Below are 25999 nucleotides of genomic sequence, written 5' to 3' on the forward strand. Positions count from 1 at the left end.
ATAAGAAAATGTAGGAGTTCAATTGCTTTTTTTTAAAAGAAAATTGAGAGATTTTTTTATGCATTTTGAAAGTTTAAGTACTCAATTGAGTGCAAAAAGAATATGAGCTAAATTGTTTTTTTTTTTTAAGTTTGAAGGCTGTTTTTATGCATTTTAAAAGTTTAAATACCTAATTAAGTAAAAAAATGAGGAGTTAATTTTTTTTTGAAAAAGGAAGACTTTTTTCATCCTTAAGATTAAAATATTGTTATATTTCCGTGTTAATTAAGAACATGAAGAAGTCAAACGTTGAGTCGAATATACTACCTACTGCCAACTAAAAAGCCCACATAATTTTGTAGGAAAATAAGCCCACATAATGGTTTTGAAGACCGGACCAAAACGCAAAACTTACGGAGGAGTACTTCCAAAAATTGAAAAAAGATTTTTTTTTATTACTAGTCAAAGTCTGCTCCCAGTTCTTGAAGAAGAAAAGGTCTACTCCCACTTGTAATCCCTCCTCGCCTGCTGCCCTCTTCTTCTTCTTTTTGTTTTTCATCTCCTTTGTCCACACCTCTCTACAAAGATGATGGTGAAACAAATGAGCCTCTCTTTCTTTCTATTCCTTTACCTCTTCACTTCCTTCTTTATTGCTTCATCGGCCACAATCTCGTTAGGCTCCTCCATCACCCCCTCATCCCCACCTCTAACATGGCGCTCTTCCAATTCCACTTTCTCCATTTCCTTCATTCCCTCTGCTTCTTCCAACTCTCTCCTCGCTGCCATCACGTATGCAGGTGGGGTTCCTATTTGGACTGCTGGAAATGGCACCACCGTTGACTCTGCTGGTTCCCTCCGTTTACTCTCCAACGGAGCTCTTCACCTTGTCAATGGTTCTGGCGCTGTCGTTTGGGACTCTGGCACTGCCAACCAGGGTGTTTCCTCTGCTTCCTTGGAAGACTCCGGGGAACTCCGGCTATTGGGCAATGGCAGTTCTGTAGTTTGGTCTTCATTTGACCATCCAACGGATACCATCGTTCCGACTCAGAATTTCACTGTTGGCAGAGTTCTAAGATCTGGGTTGTATACCTTTTATCTTCAAAGGTCAGGGAATTTAACTTTGAGATGGAATGATAGTATTGTTTATTGGACCAAAGGGTTGAATTCTTCTTTTGATGCAAATTTAACTTCACCGAGTTTAGGGTTGCAAACTATTGGTATTTTGAATCTGTTTGATCCTAGTTTGAGTACTGGGGCAATTATGGCTTACAGTAGTGATTATGCAGAAGGAAGTAATATTTTGAGGTTTTTAAGGTTAGATGAGGATGGGAATCTAAGGATTTATAGTTCTTCTCAAGGTAGTGGGACTATAACTCCGAGATGGTCCGCAGTTTTAGATCAGTGTGATGTTTTTGGTTACTGTGGGAATATGGGAATTTGTAGTTATAATGATACGAGCCCAATTTGCGGGTGTCCTTCAGAGAATTTTGAGCTGGTGGATGTGAATGATAGGAGGCAAGGGTGTAAGAGGAAAAGGGAGATAGAGGATTGTCCAGGGAGTGCTGCTATGTTGGAACTGGATCATGCTGAATTTTTGACTTACTCGCCTGAGTTGTCTTCTCAGGTTTTCTTTATTGGGATATCAGCTTGTAGATTGAATTGTCTTATCGGCGCTTCTTGTCTTGCTTCCACTTCTTTGTCGGATGGATCAGGGATCTGTTACTTGAAAACTAATGAGTTTGTGAGTGGGTATCAGAGTGCATCACTTCCTAGTACTTCTTATGTTAAGGTTTGTGGACCAATATTACCAAACCCATCTCCTTCTGCGGATAATGTAGGGAATGGGAGTGGTTGGAGGGTGCATGGCTGGGTTGTAGTGGTTGTGATTGTGGCTACCGTGTTGGTTTTGATTGCATTGGAAGGCAGTTTATGGTGGTGGTGCTGCAGAAACAGTCCCAAATTTGGGGGTCTATCAGCTCAATATGCTCTTCTCGAGTATGCGTCTGGTGCTCCTATTCAGTTCTCATATAAGGAGCTTCAGCGCTCAACCAAGGGATTTAAGGACAAGCTTGGAGCCGGAGGGTTTGGGGCTGTATATAAAGGAGTTCTTGCTAACAGAACTGTTATGGCAGTGAAGCAACTAGAAGGTATTGAGCAGGGTGAAAAGCAGTTTAGAATGGAGGTTGCAACCATCAGTAGCACCCACCATTTAAACTTGGTGAGATTGATTGGTTTTTGCTCTGAGGGCCGTCACAGGCTTTTAGTTTACGAGTTTATGAAAAATGGGTCTCTAGATAACTTCCTTTTTACCACAGAAGAGCACTCAGGAAAGATGTTGAGCTGGGAATACCGTTATAATGTTGCTCTTGGAACTGCAAGGGGAATCACATACCTTCATGAGGAGTGTAGGGACTGCATTGTTCATTGCGACATAAAGCCTGAGAACATTCTCTTGGATGAAAATTTCAATGCCAAAGTGTCAGATTTCGGACTTGCCAAACTTATAAATCCCAAGGACCATAGATACCGAACATTGACAAGTGTTAGGGGGACAAGGGGCTATTTGGCACCTGAATGGCTTGCAAACCTTCCAATAACTTCAAAATCTGATGTTTATAGTTATGGGATGGTCTTGTTGGAGATAGTGAGTGGAAGAAGGAATTTTGATGTTTCAGCGGACACAAATAGGAAAAAGTTCTCTGTGTGGGCTTATGAAGAGTTTGAGAAGGGTAATATAGAGGGCATTGTTGATAAAAAACTTGGTAGTCAAGATGTGGACATGGAGCAAATAACTAGGGCAATTCAGGTTAGTTTCTGGTGCATCCAGGAACAGCCTTCTCATCGGCCAATGATGGGAAAAGTGGTTCAGATGCTGGAAGGAATCACAGATATTGAGAGACCGCCAGCACCAAAAGCTGCCACCGAAGGTTCTATAAGCGGAACCAGCATAAACGTGAGCAGTAATATCAGCGCTTTCTCAACTTTTGCTGCTTCCGCCCCAGCTCCCTCATCATCATCTTCATTGCAAACAGTTGGGATTTCTCCCTTAGCTTCAGGAAGGATTTCTTCAGAAAAGCAGTCATCATCCCTGATACAGCCTGACATGAAATGCTAAAGGTGCATATTAAATGACTTTGGCTGGGCGACCTCTGATCCAGATTTACGGTAAACCTGTTGTATATGAAATACGAGAGGTGATGTTCATACCATATGTTGTAAAAATATATTTAAATTGTTACCTTAGCAAATAGTTCTAGAAAAACTGAAGCATTGCTGTCAGAGTGTGGCTTCTACAAGTATGGCCTTAGTTCATTTAAAAACATGTTACTAATAATGTTTAGTGATGATGTGTGCTACATATATATACCTTATTGTCTGTTATTCATAATTGTGTGTGAAATGCAAAGCAGAAGTTGGTAGCTTAAAAGCATCATGTTGTGCAAAAATGGTTCAAATCTATTCTTGTAGTATGAGTTTTGTGTCAGTTTATTTTGGCAGGCATATACTCCTAAAAACGAATGGATCTGCCACCAGGGGCCAGCGTTTTAGTACCTCGAGGAACTTTGAAATGCTAAAATCTGGCTGTGTCATTTGCATTGAAACCAACAGCCAAGGAAAGATGAGTCTGTGCCAGGGTCATTCCCTTGTTTTTGTATCATTGCTTTACCATTGGCAACAAGTTCAATTTATATTCTCCCTTTTCCTTTCAGGTTTAGGTTTAGTAATAGTAAGAGATTTTAAGGGTAACACTTAGGTTTAATTTAAATATCAAAAGAAAACAATTGTAGCGCCATCATATTTACATACAGTTGTTCAAAAAAAAAAAAAACCAAGAACATTTTGCAAAAACAAAAAGTAAATAAAAAGCTTGCTATGATGATAGCATCAAACTTTATGTATTTTGTCAAACAATTCAACATGTTTGATGTTGTTTATACCTGCAAGGTGCTGCTTCTCGTATTATTGCTCTAGTTCAGTATGCTCCCTAAAAAAAAGTAACACAATTTCATAAAGTAAATAGACGTTTTAGCCAGAAGCGAAAGGCAAATGTGGATATGGAGCAGCAAAACATATGATATAAGATATATATAATAATTCAATTTTGGTATTCAAGGGGGCAAACACATAAAATATATACGGTGGTTATTATTTGTTCAGAGACAAACATAAAAGCATACCTTAGTTTTGAGGAGTATTTTGTTGTTACCAACTTGGATGTGCTTGCAATTTGGAAGTTGAGATAAACATAAAAAAATTAGTCTAGTCTTCCATTGGATCATTCTTAACTATTATAACTGTCACAATGGAGTCCTTATTTTCATACTAACATCTTTCCTTACTCGGCAAAAAAAAGTTACTAATTTGTTTCTTTTCACGGTAAGACATTATTAGAACAGATGATATAATAACTTTTTAAACCATGCAATTGGAATTGTCACCAATATGACACCCACATGATATAATAAACCATAGCAAAAACTTAGACATAACACTACCACAATAAGGTAAACCCTAAGACAATCCAAAAAATCAAGAATGAAAATCTCAAAAAAAAAAAAAAAACTTACTGAAATGAAGAAAGGAAACCCACCGAGATAGTTAAAGAAGAGCAGTAAAATAAATGAAACGGTGAATAAAAAATAAAAAGAAATTGTATTCTACTTAATATAAGCGCCATCCTTTTGGGATTCTTTTTAACTATAGGTATAGATTTTTACTTTTTTTTTTGTTCTTACTAAAAGTGTATCAAATAATTTTCATTTTAACATATCTTTGAAGCAAAACTAAAGAATCCACTTGCTCACTTTTATTGGATGGCATATCTGTCACATACAATTAATCAATCATAATCTTGAATTGTATTACCCACGAAATGAAGTGAAAGTGAAAACCATTCCTTTTAACTGATGAACCCTTGTATAATTCTGTATTGTGATAGAATCATAACATTATTGTAATAATTGTAAGCGAGATGCTACACTTTGGCATGGCCAAACTTAGGATCCTGCAAATCAAACTTACCATATTCTCACAGAGAATAAAGAGAATATAATAGAACATGTAAAAAAAATATGGAGTAGCAGTCACTAACGGTCATCAACATAGTAATTTTTTTCCCCACAGATTTCATCAATTGATTGAAATTGTGAACTATCTATCTTTTCCCTTGACAAAAATCAATGACTTCATTTTTTTTGCTTCAGGAAGTGTAATCACAACAAATCATCTAACACGACAACCTTAAGCTTTCCCCAAATATAACAAACACATTGCCCAAGAATCGGCTTCATTAATTTCCTATACTCAACAAGACAACAGGCAAAAAGACTTAAACAGGGATTAGCAGTCAATTAAATCCATTGTTAAGCACCCAGTTTGTATTCAACAGATATTCCACTGCACCACACTAGATAAGTGAGTTGAAGAGTCTGTGCTCCATACAATAGTTTTTTATGTCTTCCTATTTATTAGTTACCTTTTAGCATTCAGATAAAAACTCAAATAAATGCTACATTCTTGGCCAGATCTGGAGAGAATCTTATTAATTAGTTAATGTTTTTTTTCTTGCAACTTCCCAAGGAGACTCTCCAGATCTGGCCAAGTAATTCGACATGTGAATGCGGCATTATTTTAGTTTTTATTATGCAGGGTCATTTTTAGCAAGTCACAATTTATCAAGGCTGAGCCTTGTTTATGTGACTCGTTAGATTTTATACTGATTAAAAACACTATTAAGAGTTCGGATTTAGTCCCAAGTAAGAGGAGATTTACTTCTAAATATAAAGCACTTAGAATTCCTTGTCCAATTATGATAAAAAAATAAAAAAAAAATGTCTGCCTTTTGATTCTTCCATGTATTTTCAAACTTGGTAGAAATAATTTTGATGGAGATTTTATTACAGATTGGAATGTTGTTTTACCCCTTCAGCTTCCATTTTATCCTTCTCAAGGTTATGATGCCACACAGTTCACAAGGGAACAGCACCCATGATGCCATCTAATCTTTGCATAATGCAGCCACACACAACTCTTTTCTTATAGGATAATTTAAAATCCTAAATAAAAATACGTTCACTTTTCAATCAGCCTACTTATTAGTAAGATATATCTTTATGTTCACCGTTAACAAGAATTGAAAGCAACTAGAATCATCAAATTGAACCAACATTTTGAATCTTCAATTTGGAACTCCAAATAAACTGCAGAGCCTAAAAGCCTTTCTATATATAACCCAGATAAAAATCCCTTCATAACCATAAGCCTCAAACCCATTGTACATCTTGAGTGTATAAAGAAGGATAACCAAAAGCCATTGCTTTAACTAAAAAGGTAAATTGTAATCTTAGTCTGGCATTTTATACTTACCTAATATGGCTACCTAATTTGAGCTTCACTCTAGTCATTTCAAGAAAAGCAAAATTGTTACAATACGAAAGCCGGGCAAAAGAATTAAGATCTTAAAATCAAAGAGAACAAACATGCAAAAAGAGGAATATCATTTGGGGTTGTAGACTCACCCATAATGATCAAGAATAAATCACAAACCTGGTCAGAAATACCGTGAAAGATGCAGGATTTGCAGTTAAAAATCTCCATCCAACAATGTAAAGCGCTGTGCAACTTCAAACAAATAGATATTTTGCACATGGAAGTCTTATGAAAAAATAGACATTTTTTGAAGGATTCATGATGCAAATTCAACCAATCTAAAGTCAGAGTAGGGGGTTGCTTAATTATTCTCCTGCCAATTCATTTATGTAACCTATTGACCATAAAATTAATATTATCAGTTGATTAGCTTAAGTGTTATAAAGGTTTCAAAATAAGAACTATAGCATTTTGAGCTTTGTAAATTTGAAGTTAAAAAATTCATACTTGGGAAGCAACTCAACATAGCTCATCTTCTAGTTGATGGTTATTTCGGCATCTCACATTTATGTTTATTTCCACTTAATACTTTATCATGTCTCATTTTATAGAGCAGAGCAGATACAATTGATCAAAGACTTTGCACCTTACAAAATAATCTATCATTAATTGCTTGATATTAAAATTGGTCATCTTCAATTACTTTATATGTACTCGTGTGTCTTAAAATTTATGTTTATTGTTAATTACTTTCCATTATCATGTATTTTTTTATAGAGCAGAGCAGATACAGTCAGATCAAAGACTTCGCACCTTAGAGAATTGAATACCATAAAGTTAATGGGAGTCGTTTAAAAATATCATACAGGTAGCAAACATCCTACACCATGATTAAGTGTTATAAAAGTTTCAAAACTACAAACCATAGCGATATGAGATTATGTGAACTTGAAGTAAAAACTCATAAAGTCATTCCTTGGGAGACAAATCAACAATGGTCATCTTCTAGTTGATAGTTATTTGTATGTCTCAGATTTATGTTTACTGTTAGTTACTTTCCACTTAATACTCTATCATGCCTCATTTTACAGAGCAGAGCATATACAATCAAATCAAAGGCTTTGCACCTTACAGAATTTATCAGAAATTAATGGGAGTGATAGAATTATTCGAAGATAAACATATCAAAAGTCCAATACTGCTTGACTGTTTACTTGGAATTGGAATATCTCAAGTATGACTAACTGAACATAGAAACTAACGATGTTTTACATACGAAACATGGTCAAAATTTTTTATAAAGGTCAATTAGAATATTAGATTAATGTCTCTACAATATTTCATCAAATATGCATGAGGCTTAAGTCAAAACAAACGGAACCACAGACATTGCTACAAGGACAAAAAGGAAGGCAATGCAACCCAGATCCTATTGTTGAAACACCAGAGTGAAGTTAAAATGACAAGACTAACACTTTTTCTTCTCTCTCAGGCTTGTCGTTCAAAATCATAAGTAGGTAGAGATGGATCCTAGAAAAATATTCCAGAAAGAAAGTCAAATTTGACACAAAAGATAGTAGGCATTTTCTTGTCCAAGCAAGTATGTCCTAACATGCAACTCTACTTGGAGTCTTGACCTAAACTTAATGCTTTTCACAAGGCGATTAGGCACACCTAAAATACAAACAGAGAGGTAGTCACCAACCTAGCTAAATACAAGTTTCACAAGAATTCCTAGAATACATTTTAGGAAATAAATAATCGTCAAACTTACATTTCTACCAACCTCCCAAATCTAAAATTTCAGACTACCTCAAATAGCATTTGACCTAAAAAATGTAAAAGCTTAATTTAAAAGAAAATATAAAACAAACCTAGTGTGTAAATAATGCAACATATATAATACCATGCAGTTAAGCCAATTTCAAAGAAGATTAAGAAACTACAAAGCAAAAGTTTACCCCAAAATCTGAACAAAATCTTACCATATCTACAAAAGATGAGCGTCAAAACCTTCCCACTGAACTTACAGCCGTTACGTTGTCTGCTTCGCCCAAAAAAGGGAGGATGAATTGAAAAATCTATAATAAAAAAGGAAAAAAAGAGAAATTCCACCAATATAAAAATCAATTCTATCAAGTTTAAAAGAATTGTTATAGAATTATGCATTGGACCTGAAATTTATTAAAAGATAACTAAAGGAAATTATTTTAGAATTAAAACTAATGAAACACAGCATTTAAATGACAATACTTGGAAAAATTTTCCTTGATAAGAAAAAATATAAATGCTTTAAGACAAGAATATCGAACCTGTAATAGGATCACAAATTAAGAGGTTGGAGACAAACCACCACAGGATGGAGATAATTTCACCCCTTGCTAGTTAGGAGCAGTTTGTAGTCATAACTAGAAGCTTATTCTTTACGCCAATAAACGGTTATCCTCTACCAAGGAAGATCTATCTCTCATAGCTTAAGGCTTCCTTTGGATGGGCAATGGGATTAGCTCTGGTGAGATTATAAACAATAGTGGTGATGAGGTTGGGTACTATAGCGGTGATATTAAAACCAGTAGTGGGATGTGTTTAGATTCAAATGTAGCGGTAGCAGTGAGATGAGAATAGAAAATGACTATTAAGGACATTGCATTAAGATTTTATATATGTAAAAAGATATAATAAAAAATTGTATTTTATGTTAAATAATAGAATATATATTAAATTTACATTTATGTTAAATAATAATTGTAGTAATAAATAATTAAAATTTTATAAAAATATTAATTATATTTGTATCTATTTTTTATTAAACATATAACTACTTATATATGATTAAGTATATAAAATTTATTATTATTTGATTAGACTATTATAAAAGTCAATTTATATTTTACACAAAAAATTATTTGTCTAGCAAAAGGAGTTGCACTTTACATGCCTATATAGTGTCGAGTGAAAAGGTATCAAGTGGGCATGCATTTTTTAATAAAAAAAAAAGTAAAGGGTTAATATGGTAAGTAAAATGTTATTGTAGCAGCTTTTCCTCAACTGGAGAATAATCCATCAGTGGGCTTTGAGTACTCCAGCACGGTGCAAACATGTAACCGAACTGTACCTTAGGTAATCCAAACAATGTTTTACACTATGGTCGAGACAAAAAGAGAGCTAAACGCACTGCACTGGTACCCACTGAGCATCCAAAGGGAAGTCTTCGAAAGCTCATCTAAAAGCTACCAAGTAAAAAAAAAAAACACTCTTCTGCTTATGATTCAAAATTTTCTGCTCCTGGATTTCAATTGAATGGCCAAGCAGGCATTTTAGTGATCATTTCCACTGGTCCAATCATGTATAGATCCTCAAATAGAATTTATATCCTAGACTTGCCTAGATGACAGAGATCAAATGCTTTGGGCCAATAGGTTTAGCAATCTATAGCACAAACATTTTCCTAGTACCATAATACAGTGCAATAAACAATCTTAGCTACAAATGTGGCAAGGAACTAGTAGTATCCATAATCCTTAACAAGTTGCTTCATTGATATTTTTGGCATTAAAAAGTTTTATCGGTTAACTGTAACCAGTTCTAAATGTATCATATTTAAACATAAACGTCTGCCCCTGCCTATATCATTAATGGAATTCATTCAAAAGTCAAAACTGTTTGATTTGAATTAATATTGAGCACTAATATTAGATAGATCACGGTACTTGAAGTGTACTTGAATTTCAGAATATGAGAAGCATGTTTTCAGATACACTAAATTTCACATGCAGCTTTAACAATGATACAACTTAGAATTAATTATAGAAAGCAAATGAAGCCACTAGAGGACAACTAGTTTACATCAATATAAGAACAAATTTCCATATATACTTCACCACATTATGTGCACTTGTTCTATGTTCTAGCTGATTCATGATAATTTCTAATGACATTCTACTTGAACTTATATTTTCTTCCCTTCAATATTCAAGAGGCAACAAAAGTTGGCAGAGAAAAAACATCTAGCAATAGAAAGATGATTGGGCAACAACCTTATGTTATAGGAGACAATAGTGGTGAAGGTTGCATGATCAGTTTAACACTGATTAAGGAAAACATTTGTATAGTTAAATGCCTTACAGTGCCACAAAAGGACTCTAATCCTAAAACAAATAAAAGAAAGCCTGAGCCAGCACATAATTGAAGAAAGCAAGCAAAAGCATATATTGGATATATGTACGTGCAACCTAATAAACCTATCGATAAGAAATCGCAATATAGACATCCTGACAAGCAAAATAAGCACTAGTTCAGAATATCCAGATATATCAAAAACATTATTAAGTAGGTAATGCTGAAGTTGCCACAAAATACTAAAGTCCTAAAAGCAAATAATTATCTTATTAAAAAATAAATATAAAAGTAAATCAAAACAAACTTAACTGCCACTGAACATCAGTTCCAAAATCCATCTCCATTAACATGGCAGCAACCTGAAATAACAGGACCAGCATAAACCATCCAGAAGTAGAAAAGTGGCAAGGGTGAGTGACCTACATCACTATGCGCCAAATACCAAACTGACAAACTCAATCCCAAGCCAATAAGGGAACAACCACAATCTATGAGACAGCATATATCAAGATTTAATATTATTCGAGCGGCTTTCAAATTTTGCATTCTTTGATTTGTTTGAATCATTGCGTAGGGAGTGATCACTGGAGGTTCTACAAAACAAATCAACATAAAATAAATAAATAGATTTTTTTACATGTAAGAAGATCAAGGTTTATATGCCACCATGCATGGTATGGAAATAGAAAACTTACTGTTTCTGTTTCTTTGCATTTTGTTTGATGATTGCAACCATATCCATAGCTGTCTTCTGGTGCTCCCCTGTTTGTGAGTGCAGGTCTAAGCCTTCAACTGTTTCACAGTCCACTTTACAAATACGGCACCAACCCATGCTCAACGGTTTTCTCTTTCTCAAAATTTCAAATGAATCCATACCACCCTGAAAATACGATCATTCAAAAATAGATCAAGAGCATAAATATATGAAACTCAAAGATACACACTTCCCAAGCATACATAGATTATGCTGGATCAGGGGAAAAAAACATGATGAATGAACAGTGTTTTTGCATAACATAATTGACAAAAATTAGAACAAAACCAACACTGAACTGTATAGATTCCACCATCACTAGGAAATTCTCGAAGTGAATAGCTGCTTCTAAATCCTGGCTCACCAAGTCGTGGTTGACGGAAATTTCCAGGCCCATCAAATTCTCCCATTTGTTCATAGCTAGAAAAATTACCAAAGCCAATAGGTCCTTCCATCTGCAACTGACCAGGCAAGTTATTGTGACCAAAATGTTCACCCCTTCTAAAGTGTGGAGGTCGAATATCTGGACCAAAATGCTCTGCCATGTGGTCAGAACTCTCGAACCCACCCCTATGTATATGCCCAGGAAAACCTGAAAATCTATCATTGAACCGACACTCCCTGCCATCTATCTCATCACCAGGATATCCTCCAAATCTGTGTGAGGATACACCTGAATATTCTCTTCCTGGACTTCTAGAGACAAAACCATCCATACGACGCCGACCATACCAAGGAACTGTTCCAAGAAATTCTGGTCTGGCTAGGGTATCTTCAGGAAGACCAACTGACCTTTCCCCTGCATCATCAGGATGATATGGTGGAAAGAATCGAGGATGACCGGAGCCAATCATAGGATCAAAACTCAAACCACGAGGTTCCTTCTCATGAGCCCATGGTCCCATATCCTTAGCAAAGCCATGAGGACCTCTATCAAGGGGCCTGGATGAGGAGAAGTAGCTCTCATATTTAGGAACAGGCTCAGTATCCAATTGAGAAGGCCTAGAAAATAGTTTAAGATCTTTGTCAAATTGTCCTCGATCACCAACAGGATGAACATGATCCAAAGGGTATGGATTCAAATGCTCGTCTTGTCTGGGCTTTAACCTTTCACTATCAGAATGATAGTCCAACATATTTGCAGAACGCTGCTGAACCAAATGAGCTTCAGGGCCATATGATGGTGTGCCAAATGCTGGGCGTACAAGAGTTTCACTTCGAGGCATCCTAGGAGCACCAGAAGCAGGACCTTGATTATAAGGCCCTTGAGGACCATAACTACTTGGTCCTCTGCCAAAGGAAGAAGCAAAATTTTCTGGTGGAACTGGAGTCTGTCGAGAGGCCTGAGGTCTAACATGATCGTGAGGAAGTCCTGGTGCTTGTGCATACGAAGGCAGTCCTGGTGGATGTGCTTGTAATATTGCAGAAGCAGCAGGTTTTTGTTGGTTACTATTAGACCCATAAGGCATCTGTAGGGGCTGGAGTATTCCCTGGTCAACAACTGGAACTGAATGAGAAGGCTGCAGAAAGCTTCCAGGCTGCACTTGACTACATGGAGGGATACCTGTTAATTCATTGCCTGCAGGACCTTTAGCAGTACCTTCATCTTGAGATTTCTTTCTTTCTTTCAGCATCTTCCCATTCTGTTCTTCACCAAGATTAGCCTTTTCTTCGACTTTGCGTTCACCATTGACAACATCTTTCTGGTCCTCAATAGCCTCACCCTTGGCCATATTCTTAGACAAATTATCTCTATACAATACAAGATCTGTCCATCTAGATTCTTGTGTCAGCTTAGTAGATATATCAAACCCACTAGTATTATCCCCAACATCACCGGCAGGTTTTTCATCTACAGATTTCAAATCAGCATTGTATTTTGAAGTATTAGGGTTGACCATATTAGCTCCAAGACTAGATGCCACATCCAACACATTAGCTTCCTTCTTAGCAATTCCCTGGGAAGATAAATCTGCTTCTTGCTCAACCACATTTAAAGTACCATGATCTCCTGGCACCTCTGACATTGGTTGCAAAGTTAACCCAGACTGGTTGTTGGTTCCAAGCATGTTATTCTGATAAGAAGATAGCTGGTTCACACCAAGCTGCAAAGGCTTAACCAGCATCCCAGGTGCAGAAAGTGGATATGGCTGTGATTGTAGTCCATGATTTGGTGTCAAAGGTCTCCCAGCAAGATTAGGTGTTTGATAGGGCTGCACAGCATGCAATCCTGCAACATTTTGCTGCGGTTGTGGATAGGCATGAGGAGGCTGCTGGAAGGACCAAGGGGGGCCAGGGGGGAGTAATTGAGATTGCAAGGACTGTTGTTGCTGCACAAAAGGACTTTGCTGATGCATTTGAGGCTGAACCAAGCCCATTGGTTGGGTTGACAAAGGTTGCTGCTGCATATATTGCTGAGGCACAATTGATCCAGCAGGCTGCATAACTGATTGTGGTTGAACTGAATGTGGATGTTGAGGAGAATGATGATGAGCTTGTTGCAGCATAGGACCAGGTAAAGGCAACAAGCCAGGCTGCTGTTGGTTTGGAATTGGAGCATGAGATTGGGGCAGGCGAATCTGAGGAGGTTGGTGAGGGAACGAATTCTGCTTTTCAGCAGGATGTTGCTGTGGATGAAGGCCACCTTGAGCAGGCATATGCAAGGAATTTTGTGGTGTTACCAGCTGCATTTGCTGGTGAGGCTGCGATTGTGAATAAGACTGATGACCAGTCACTGCCTGGGCTGGAGGGTGCTGTGTCTGAGTCAACAAATTTGGATTCAAGGGCTGGCTTGGTTGAGGATGTCGCTGCAGCTGGGGCTGGGGAGGGGGAGGGGGCAGAGGCTGAAGCTGCTGAGCCTGTGGCTGAGCTTGAGAAGCAGGATGAAGCTGGGGCTGTGGCAATTGCATCTGGGAATGAAGCTGCTGATACTGAGGTATGTGCCCATATTGCTGATGAGGATGAGCTTGAGGAAGTGGTTGAACCTGAGGTTGTGAATGGCCCTGGGTTGTTGGGTAAGTTTGTGCTGGAATTTGAGAGTGTGGTGGCATCTTAAGCTGAGGTTGCTGTTGTTCATTGGTTTGTGCCTGGTTCTGCAGTTGAGCAGCCACAGGAACCTGACCGGGTAAGTGTGAATGAGGCTGGGCCTGTGGTTGCGACTGAACCTCTGGTTGAGGTAGGGGTTGTGTCTGCAGGTACACTGGATTGTGTCCAGTCATTTGTTTTGCATTAACCTGCAAAGGTTGCTGCTGTGGTAATGCCTGCTGCTGATATGGATAGTACTGTTGATAATACGGGTCATATCCAGAATACTGCTGGTAGTATTGCTGAAACTGTTGTTGCTGCTGTTGAGACCACTGTTCTGAAGTAACCATAGCAACCTGGGAGATGGCATGAGACTGAGGATTTGGATTAGCCTGCTGATTGAGGTCCTGTACGGGTGTATTGGATGTTGTAGTTTGAGATGCCTGGGCCTGAGAAGCAACCTGAGTATGATCAGCAGCAGCGGCAGTGCCCGATGCTGAAATTTCCTGACCACCCTCAGCCTTCTGTGCCTGAGGCTGCACCATCTGTCAATAAAAATATGCATAAAAGTCAAACATAAAACAAATGCTACATAAAACATGGTCCAACATCAACACATCAATTCAATATACTCACAGGGCAATTTTGTGCATGTTCTTGAACTTGACGATGCACAATCTGAACACCACACCGATTACATACAACAGGAGAATTGCCAAATACACACCCAGAGCAATGAGCTGTACATTCAGAAAGTGGACCCTGCCATGTGCAGCCACTCCTATGGTATAGACAATGAACAGTGACCTTCCCAATGGTTTCCGCAAGTGCCTGATTTGACTCAACAAGAGGCTGTAATTTTGAGGTAGGGGAGAGGTCAATGAGAAGGAAATAATAATTTTAAGAATCAATCAGAACCAGTCAGCACAGTGTAGGATCTGTACCATAGAATCAGCTTCTGTTACCAAATAACCATCATAAGGACAAGCTCGAGTAGTGCTGACAACGTAGGTTAAACATGGTTTGCAGTAAAGATGGGTGCATTGCGACTGTAATGCTTCATTTGGGTAGACTAGCAGACGACAAACAGGGCAGAAGTACTCTCCAGCCAGAGATTGGATGTTCAATATGCATTCATTATCAAGTCCCATTCCGTCCAAGAAATTTGTCTTCAACTCCCAATGAGCATCTGAAAACAAAAAGAAATGAAAAAAAAAATCGTTTCTAGAGTAGAAGCATCAGTAAAACCGACAATGTGACGATCAACAAAATCAATGCAGTTAAGAAGACAAGATAAACAATCAGAATCAACAAACAGTGAGCAGAACACCTAAAAATTAATCAAATGTTATCAATCTTCGCCACTGATTAAAGTTTTATCTCATAGAACCTAATAATAACTCAAACAAATAAAAGAAATCAAAATTGATACTCATGCTTAAGTGAACCAGAGAGAGTTATTTTCAACATAATACAAAGGAAAAAAAAAACATTTTACCGCTAACTTGTCAGTTTTGAACTTTTTAACAGTAGCTCGAAAGGGAAGAGAAGATCGTATACCTGAAGTCTCCGCTTAAACCCTAAATCAAACCGCACCGGCAAACCTATAAACAAACTAGGGGGTTTTTTTAAAGATAAGAGAATAATAATGATAATAAGGTAGAGTAAAATGAACGCCGATGATGCAAGGCCGTTGACGAAAATCTTACCTCGTAGAAGACGAAGAGCGGCAGAGAGAGAGGGGAAGAAAGACTGAAAGAAACAAACTAGACAGGACTCACCGTAAAGATTAATTCAACAACAGCAATTCGATTTAATCCGCCATTTAGAAATTCTATTTCTTTTATTTCAGGGATGGCATGCATGTAACGCATAAATCATAAATGTGTGAAAAATATTCCACTACGTTGTATTGTTCTGGGTACAGGTGCTCCAACAAAAAATTTAGGCATGATTGTTAAGTATGGGTTCAGTTTAATTCAGAAAATTGGTTTAAATTTTTGTTTAAGTCCAACACAGATAAAAATATTAAAATTCAGATCTGGCATAATTCGCTCGTATTACTTTTTTATATAATTTTAAATATATATAATATATTAAAAATATTAAAATATTAAAATAAATATTTTCAACAAATTGAAAATAAATTTATATAAACACAACTTAATAAGCAAATGCCTCTAAAATAATAACAAATTTAATAATAGAACAAGTGTTATACAATATCCAAACAATAACAACATAATAGTAATAACATAATAATAATATGGTAGCAAAATAAGGAGAAAACAACAAGAAAATAGCATTAAAAAAACAAAAAATAGCAGTTTTTTGTCATTTTGTGAATTTAGGTCGGGTCGGGCCCGAGCCAAAAATGCCTTACTCGAGGCTTGAACGTTTTTTAAACGGGTTTTATTTTTTTCCCAAACTTATTTTTTAGGCCTATATTTTTGTCCAAACCCTCCCACTTTTCAAGCGGACCTTCGAGTCAGGTTGGGTGGCAGAGTCCATGAGTAGATCTAATTATGGGTGGGTGAAAATTAGAATATTTATATTTAATTTTAATTATTTTATGATTTTTATATAATATGAATTTTAAAAGTTATTTTTATACAATAATGATAAGATTTTATTTTTTAAAATATAATTATCTTTTATTTAATTAATTTTATATACACTTTGACCTATTAAATAATTAATTAAATTACATAAGGTTTATTATTAATTTTATTAATAGTCGTATTGTCTAATAATTTTTTTGACTGACATATTATATATAATAATTTGATTTTAAGTTTTATTACTTATTTAAAAACTTTTTTTTCTTAAGTATTATTGATAACTTTTATATATAATAATAATTTTTTTAGAACTTCAAATTAGGTAGATGCAAAATTACAAATTATACTATTAAACACGACATAAAAAATTTATTATATAAATCACTCAAAAATGTATTATGAATTAAAATTCATTATAATTACAAAAGATGTAATTCCTAAAGTTACAATTTTGGTATTTATATTATATTTGAAATTAATATTTAACCTCAACATAACGACATAACTTTTCAAAATTGTTAACGCGTTTAAAATTATTTATTAAAATTAAATCTATTGTAATGTCAATTTTTTTTGTTACATGGCTATCAGATAAATTCATGAACCGGATCAGGCCTAAACAAGGGGTATAAATAGTCTCTGTCTAGACCTAGTCTAGCACGAAATATGAGTTTAAAATTTTATTCAAACTTAACTCTATATAAAATAGGGTAATTAGAGCCTAGCCTAGTCAAACTCAATTAAAAGTTAGATTTTTTTTTTTCAAATTGAATTGTAAGTGCAAATTTACGATTAAATATTTATTTTAATAATTCACAAATAAATATAAAAAATAATTATTTATAGGTACTGTCATTCCAAAAATTTAAAAAAAAACTTAAAAATTCAACTAAAATTGCGTATCAAATTCATTGAATTTCAGATTCCAAATTAAAAAAACAATGCAAAAAATTTGAATAGCAGTAAAGAATTGGATCAAATATAAAGTTGTTTTTGTTGCCACTGGAACTACTGCTGGAGTGTGTTTAGTCAATTATTTTCTTCCTAGTAAAAACATTATTCCATATTAAGGTAATTTGTGTTATTCAGGTGAGAGTTAATATACTACATAAATCATATTCTCTTTTGAATTAATATGCATCCTTTAGGAATCTGAATTATATATACCATAAATACATTAAATCCAATATTTAATATTACTTTTCAAAAGTGTGTTTCGGTCTAAAAGCAGTTTTGAGTAAAAATTAATTTTTTCTGTTTCTGCTTTTAGCTAAAAAAATACTTTTACAAATCATTTTTTTCCTCAAAAGCACTTTTGAGAAGCTCAAAAATATCTTGTTTAGTAATGTTTTTATTTCAAATGTGTTTTTTGTCCCAAAAATACTTCTTAGAAGCAATACTAAATTGGCCTATTAGAACTTAACATAAAAAGTTAAGTTTGTATATTAAATCCAACACAAGTAAGGATGAACTTGGGTTTGGGTTTTATTTTTTAAGGATGGATTTCGCCTTTGAGTTAAATAATATTTTGATTTGATTGATTTTATATATTAAATTTTTATAATTACACTTTTTTTTAAATATATAGGTATTCGAGTCAGGTCAAGTCAACCTCAAGCTTAAAAAGCTTTATTCAAGGCTCAATCTAAAAAGAAAAAAGAGATTATGCTTTTGTTTGAACCCATTTCTTTGGTTTTTTCTACTTGTTCAAGCTTTCCTATGTTTCGAGCGGGCTTTTAGGTTTGAGCAAGTATCTCGACCTTTGGACAGCTCTAATGGTTATGAAGTGTGTATTTTTTTTTAATTTCAAAATGGCACACCAACAAATTTAAATAGTATTAACAACTGGACTCAAAATTTCAAAATTTAAAAAGTTCTTGAACCTAACAGCTCCTCCTTTTGCTTTTTTTAAGATTATTTATCATTAGTCAAAATTTAGTTTTGGTCTCTATACTATGCTCAAATTTAGGATTTAATTTCTATATTTCACTTTTTTTATATAATGTGGTACATCAACTTTTAAAATGTCATTAATTTGTTTAAATATTTTATTTTGATTAAAATATTGGTGTAACTTTTAAGAATTATTAATGCCGTTAAATTTATCTGTTAAATTAAAGTTTATTACAATATCAATTTTTTGTTATATGGTTATCAAGTGTTTTTTTTTTAATTTCAAAATGTCACACCAACAAATTTAATATAAGAACCTTAATAGTGTTAACAACTGAATTTATATTTTTAAATTTAAAAAATAAATAAATTAAATTTTTTAAAATAAAAATACGATAACTCAAATTCAAATACACAAAGAGTACAAAAACTTCAAACATATTTTAACTTTCAAATATTTTTTTAAAAATTTGATCTATAAATATAATTAACCTTACGCGAAGCGTAAGTTACAAAACATACCAGCAACTATATATGTTGATATGTGGACATGGTGCTTTTTTTTTTTTAACATTATAGAAATAATAGTTAAATTATAATTGGGCCCTTTGTTAAGTTTAAATTTAATATTTAATATTTATTTTTTAACATAAATTGGTTTCTATATTATTATAATGATACTAATTAGTCCAAATATTTAATATCGTTAACTTTTCGATTAAAATATTATATGATTATATATAATTTGAATGCCTTAAGAGTCTCGGAGGCTAATAGGTGGCTTCTCATTTCTTTCGAGTTTGCCTTGCTTTTTTTTTTTAACATCATAATGCAGTGGTCCAATTTCAGTTTTGACATATATACTATATTGAAACTTGAGATTTAATTTATATATTTTAATTTTAACATAATTTGTTGTATCTACTTTTGTAATGTCATTAGTTAGTATAAATAATTAATATTGTTAACTATTTTAATCAAAATACCGACATTAAATTTTTTAAGAACATTATTTCCTTCAAAAAGAATTATCATGAGAAGTTCGAATGAATGTTTTATTTAGATCTATATCAATATATTAAATGCTATTTTTATTGTTACATGACTTTTAAGTTTTTTTTTTTTGAATTTCAAAGTGCTACGCGAATGAATTTCATTGAAGAATTTTTACTATGGTAACAATCTAAATTTCAAATGTACGAAGCGTATAGGAATTTAAAATATATTTCAACCTTTAAATTTTCACTTTATAATTTGACAAAAATAAATAATCAATCAAAAGCGAGATGTAAGCCGAAATTCGTACAAATAAAACTTATTTAGTAATTTTTAATTGAATATTTGAATCATCTAAAAAGTAAATTTAATTAAATCGATTTTTTATATAGTTTTAGAAACTTTCAATCAAATAAATATCCAACATCTTTGGATGAATTTTTTAGCACAATATTTGGATAAAATTGATATGTGGTTTCCTATTTATATTAATGTAAAATCAAAATAGTTTTATATACATTTTTAACTTTTTCAACGGATATATAATATCTTATATTCGACCTGATCGCCAGGTTCGAGCTATAGTGTGTCACATTTGTTGTCAGAGCAACTACAATCAATTCACAATTAAATTTATACAATTGATATGATAACTATCAACAAATATTCATTCCTTATTCACGTTAAAGTAGATCCATATTTCATTTATATATGCACCTAACCGCATACAACAAATTCACCATATATATATATATTACTACTAGAGTATAAGATATAACATTTGATTATAGTATCATTCAACTACTACAAAACCTAACCTATTAGGTATATGCCAAATATAAATAATGTTGAAAACTAACAAATATGACTGAGGTCGAGATTATGGATCGAATGTTGTGGTCGATGCATAGAAATCCCGAATTAGATCTAAACCGTGCATGGCGAAAGCAATCTGTATGTTGAGTAACACATTCAGTGGTTTTTCTATAATTTAAGTAGATAATATTAACATTAACAATTCTACCTAAATAAATGTGTGTATCTATATGCATATATCTACCATATACTTATAACTTGAAGTTACCAAGCTTAACATTTTCGATAATAAACTAGTTATGTGAACAAAACCAACACTTCTTCTTCTTCCTGCTTCAATACAATTCACAGAGACAAATCATTATACTTGTAATAATAATTTAAAACTAATATGTAATACCTCATAATTCAACCCAATCGTCAAGTCTAGTCGTCGGGCCCAAGCTATGGAATATTACCATAAATATCAAAACAAAACACTTACCATTTATAGAAATTAATTTCATTTAAGCATCAAATCATGTCATAATTCCATGAATAATGTGAAATACAACCAAAATCGAGTCTCAAACTAGTTAACAAAAGCTCTGAAGTTGACACGAGAATAAATAAGGACTAAACTGGAAACTTTTTCAAAAAAACTAGAAATTTTGCAAAACAGGGGTCACACGGTGTGTGTCCGGGCTGTTTAACTTATTGTGGCAATGTGGACTAAAATCGATCAATTCTTCTAGTAGCCACATGACCGTGTCACCAACCCGTGTGTGACACACGACCGTGTGGCCAAACTGTGTAACAAATGGGAACTATATAGTTTCGAAATCTCCCACATTCTAGTGATCACACGACCATGTTACCATCCCATGTATGTCACACGATCGTATGCCAACTCGTGTAGTACAAAAATGTACCACTTTGATCCCTATCCAAGCCAACTATTTCAAAACCTTAAACAATACATTTTTGTAAACTTAAAACATGCACAAAACGAACCCTAGTAAAACAAACTCGGATACACAAGTGAATTAAGTTGCTCGTCCGAGCTAAATTATATCAGCTGAAATTATATCAGGTTACTCGTCCGAACTAAACCTATGCCATATATTACCCAATAATCCACGAAAAAGGATGAATCTTGTTATATTACCCGATAATTTACAACTAGGTTAGATTTTGTTATTATCTGTAATAATTTCTGATCAAGTGCGCATATGACCCTATTGGCATGCCAATAGTATCCTAAGCTTTTATTAAATTCACACGGGCATATATTTCATTACACATATTTCATTTTCATCGCTGTAAACTGTATTTATCACTCAACATAACTTATTTTATCGTATTACAATTCAATCCAATTCATATATATACATGTATCATATATATAATTTCACATTCAATATCACAATTTCATTCCAATTCATTGTCAACACACAATTAACTCATACTATATAACATATTCAATCCATTCTCATATTACGCATCATGTTCCTAATAAATCATAATACTTTCCATTTTATTCAATTCAGTCTCTTATCCCAACAATCAATATCAACCATAGCAAACCAATTCATATGATCATTATTATATACTCACCTTGATGTTCGATCATACAATTAACAAGTATATGCAAGCAATTAAATCTATCATGAATCATAAAAGTACAAATCGAAAATCTCAAGTCACTTGTCGACAACTCTCGATTTTCCTTTCCCTCTCGACAGTCAGGAGGCGTCATTCGTTACGATCAATAATTAAATAATAAGAAAATATCATATTTCATTCAATCCATATCCAAATACAAAGCCACAAATTTTTTATTTATTCAATTTAGTCCCTAAACTCAAGACAAATATCTCTCAATTCCTATCCTCGGATTGAAATCTGACTTTAAATATTCTCATTAGGGACCTTATTTTTATATTTCTAACATAATTTCATGACATATTTTATATTTATTCAATAATCCTTAATATAACAAAGTTAACAATTAATCTTAATTAACTTTGGAATTTAGTCCTTTTCATAATCTAAGCTTAATATCTATTTAAGTTCAAGCCTGATTCATCAATAAATCAACAATGAAAACTTTCTAAAATTTCAACAATTAATCAGATTGATACATAGGCTAACTAAATCAAGCTTCCATAAAAATTACATGAAATTAGTTTAATTACATTTGAAATTTTTGGTGGCCGAATGCTTGATGTAGCGACGTAAAATTTTTAGCTTTGGTCGCTAATTGTGGCGATCTATTGAAAATTTGTGAAAAAAAAAACAAGACAGAGATAAACTACAATGAAGTTTCGATAGATATAAAAATCCTCTCTTTATCTGCCTCAAGATAAATTAGCATTTCATCTGGAGGAAAGTCAATCAGGTGAAGATCCCCCCTCTTCCAAGAGCCATTTTAGCAAGATAGTCTGCACTTTTATTCTCTTCCTTGAGAATATGACTCACTTTCTATGCTAGAACAACTCGATTTTATATTTATATATCCCAAGAATAAATATTTTCCATTTCGCCATTCCAATCCATCCACCTGCTCTGGCCAAATTTGGATGTTTATCATCTAAAATTTTCTTCCATTTTAAAATTAACATTTTTCGTATTCTATAATCACATTAAATCTAGATTAAATTTAGTGTTAAACCCAACATTTTTCCATCATCAAAAACTTAAATTCGATGTCTTACTTAAAAAGTACATTCAAACATTGTATATGTATACCACACCCAACCATTTTACTCCAACCCACCAACTCTTTTTGTGACGCAAAACAAAATACATTGCTAAATGCAGTAAAAAGAAAAAAGAGAATAAGAAATCTAAGCAATGCCTAATTATGAGTTGCCACCGCACCCTTTTCTCTCATTTAGTAGACTGATACAAAGGAGGTTGAATATGACACATTAAACCCAAACTCTTTATCCCCTTATCTCTATAAACATACTTGGGAGAAATTTGATTTCAGGGTAGCTTTATCCCCTTATCTCCATAAAATAGTAATAATATATATAACTAATAAAAATAAAAATAAGGAAACATGTATGATATGTATATAAACTTATATGATATATATATATACACTAGAAATGATAATAAAAAAAAACTATTCGTACACTATATAGATACGTACATATATAATGATGTTATAATATATAATGGTATTAGAAATACGCATACAATATTACAAAATATATATATCTAACACTATTAAAATATATACATAACAACAAAAGTATGATATTAATAACATATATATATATATATAGAATAATATAAAAGGGTATGTATATGATGTAGTATTAAAATAAATACATAATGTATACCTAATATAAAAACTTACTAACAATATTGCACAAATATATTATAATATTAAAAAAATGTACGCCATACATATATATATATTAGAAATAATAACGTTAGCTATAATAATACATTGATGATAAATAATAAAAGGAATAATAAACAGTAATAATATAAAAAATAACGAAAATGATATGAAAATGAATTTAAATAAAAAAAGGACTAAATTTGAAACAAAAATGAAGTCTTGGGCGAATTTGAAAATAAAAGGAAAGGAGAGGGCTTATTTGAACACGCTAGAGACGTGAAGGGACCAAAACAGAAATATTACCCTCGGTCAAAACGCTGCGCGTTAACAGGGGTTAGATTGTAAAGTGCGAAAACTTTCAAGGCCAAATTAAAAAAAATATGAAAGATTTAATTGCAAATTATAACAAAATCGGAGGGGTTAAATGCGCAAATAACCGCTCCTTTAAAAAAAGCGCGGATCCTAGCTGGTCGGGTCGGGTCGGTCCGACCCAGGGCAAAACGACGTCGTTTTATGCCCTGGGTTTTAAACCCAAAACGGTGTCGTTTTCAACCCGTATAAATATCCCTAAAATCTGAAAAAAAATTCACTTGAAGCCCACATCAGAAAAAAAAAGGGAGAGAGGGGAGACGAGCGATTTCTGGCTAGGGGAAAGGGGACCGGTCCGATCGCCGAACCGTCGGTGGCCGGAGAGGTAATTTTGTTCCTTTTTTATTTTATTTAATATATATATATGTGTGACTTATGTATGAAATATTGATTATATCTGCGCACAGATTCGAAAAAAATGAAAAGAAAAAATAAATAGACCTTGATTCCCTTTTTGATATATTTTGCTGCGACTTTGGTATGTATGGAAGCCTGTTTGGTGTTATTTGCTTTTGTAAACTGATTGTTGAGGTCTGATTAAGATTGCTGAATACTTTTGTTTGTTTTCTGATTTTGAACTGCCGAAAAAGAAAGAAAAGAAAAGGGAACCCCTTTACATTTGATTTCATGGCTTTTATAGCCTTTACAATTTTATTTCCTATTATTTCTGTCCTTTCTCTCTATTGTGTGCAGGAGATGGCCGATGGAGCAGGTGGCCGGCAGTCAGGGGCATGGGGGCGCAGAGGGTAGGTGGCGCAAGTGGGAATAGGGGTTATGGTTGGTTGATTAGGGTTTCTGTTTAGATTTGGGGTTTTGGGCTTTTGAGTTTTGGGTTAGCTTAGGTATTGGGTTGGGTAAGGATTGGCTAATGTGTGGGTTTAGTGTAATGGGTCTGGTGGTTTTAGTGGGCCAACCGGGTTTGGGTTAGATGTTTGGGTCTTGGAGTTTAATGTAATGGGTAGGTTTAATGTAAATGAGTTTGTTGTATCTGGGCCAAAATTGGCCCGTAACACTTGATAACCAAAAAAAAGTTTTCTTGTTTTACTTTAACATGAATCGATGGGAGAAGATGAATGAATCCTCTCTCCTTCCACTGGTTATTATATATATTAAGCTTAATAATTAATTAATTTAACTAAGAACAATTAACTAATTAATAAGGCATATTTAAACTTAATTTTTATTATAAATTATACATAACGGGAATTATCATCATATCCCACTACCAATATGAAAAAATTGGATTATTAACCATTTAAGCCCCTTGAATAATTGCTATCTAAGCCTTCAAGTCTTTTACTAATTAAAACTCTATAGCGATTTAACTTCTACAATTTAATCCCTAAGTTTTAATTAACTACTTTTTTCGGTTAAACTACTTACCTGAAATTCAATATATTTTTATAATAACTCTATAAATATTTTTATTTAATATTTATGAATTCGGTTTTCTAAAATGAGATTCTAAAATTGTATTTTTCGACACCATTGAATTTCGAGTCATTACAATATATAAGCACAAGTTTGGATAAACTTTTGAACTGACAAGAATACTATTTATTTTCGATCAAATTATTAAATTCTCTTTTGAAAATAATTATAATATATAATTTAGAATTATTACTTAAAAATTAAAATAAAATAGAAATTGTAATGGTTATACATTTTAAAAAATATATAATTTAATAAAAATTATGATAATCACACATTTAAAAACAACTAGAATTTAAATTACACATATTAAGATTAAATTTTAGTACTCAATATTATTACTCAATTAGA

At 33.5% G+C, this 25999-nt stretch overlaps 2 protein-coding genes and 1 long non-coding RNA gene across 13 annotated transcripts; 2 read left to right on the forward strand and 1 right to left on the reverse strand.

The window, feature by feature from the left end:
- Window positions 1–230: 230 nt before the first annotated feature.
- On the forward strand, window positions 231–3409 carry LOC107886032 (G-type lectin S-receptor-like serine/threonine-protein kinase At1g34300). The gene has a single exon (XM_016809822.2). The coding sequence runs from the start codon at window positions 566–568 to the stop codon at window positions 3092–3094; it is 2529 nt and encodes an 842-aa protein (XP_016665311.1). The 5' UTR covers window positions 231–565; the 3' UTR covers window positions 3095–3409.
- Window positions 3410–7296: 3887 nt separating this feature from the next.
- LOC107886031 (nuclear receptor coactivator 6) lies at window positions 7297–16164 on the reverse strand. 11 transcript variants are annotated; one of them, XR_001680607.2, is made up of 10 exons: window positions 15955–16161; window positions 15806–15860; window positions 15190–15434; window positions 14882–15097; window positions 11521–14790; window positions 11163–11347; window positions 10777–11060; window positions 8661–8857; window positions 8334–8429; window positions 7297–7878 (listed from the first exon to the last, which is right to left on the reverse strand). XR_001680607.2 is itself a non-coding variant. In XM_041108143.1 (7 exons), exons 3-7 carry the CDS (start codon window positions 15394–15396, stop codon window positions 10973–10975), a joined length of 3966 nt encoding a protein of 1321 aa, XP_040964077.1. In that variant the 5' UTR covers window positions 15397–15434; window positions 15806–15849; window positions 15955–16161; the 3' UTR covers window positions 10650–10972. The 11 variants fall into 11 exon arrangements, 4 of the variants coding, with proteins under 4 accessions (XP_040964077.1, XP_040964095.1, XP_016665310.2 ...); XR_001680606.2 differs by lacking the exon at window positions 8661–8857; XR_005922197.1 differs by having other exon boundaries at window positions 7297–8429.
- Window positions 16165–24435: 8271 nt separating this feature from the next.
- Window positions 24436–25261, forward strand: LOC107886033 (uncharacterized). Its single transcript, XR_001680613.2, has 2 exons — window positions 24436–24542; window positions 24911–25261. It is a non-coding gene; the product is annotated as an uncharacterized lncRNA (long non-coding RNA).
- The last annotated feature ends 738 nt before the right edge of the window (window positions 25262–25999 follow it).

Source organism: Gossypium hirsutum, chromosome A03 (genome assembly GCF_007990345.1).
Source record: "Gossypium hirsutum isolate 1008001.06 chromosome A03, Gossypium_hirsutum_v2.1, whole genome shotgun sequence".
NCBI classification, from domain to species: Eukaryota; Viridiplantae; Streptophyta; class Magnoliopsida; order Malvales; family Malvaceae; genus Gossypium; species Gossypium hirsutum.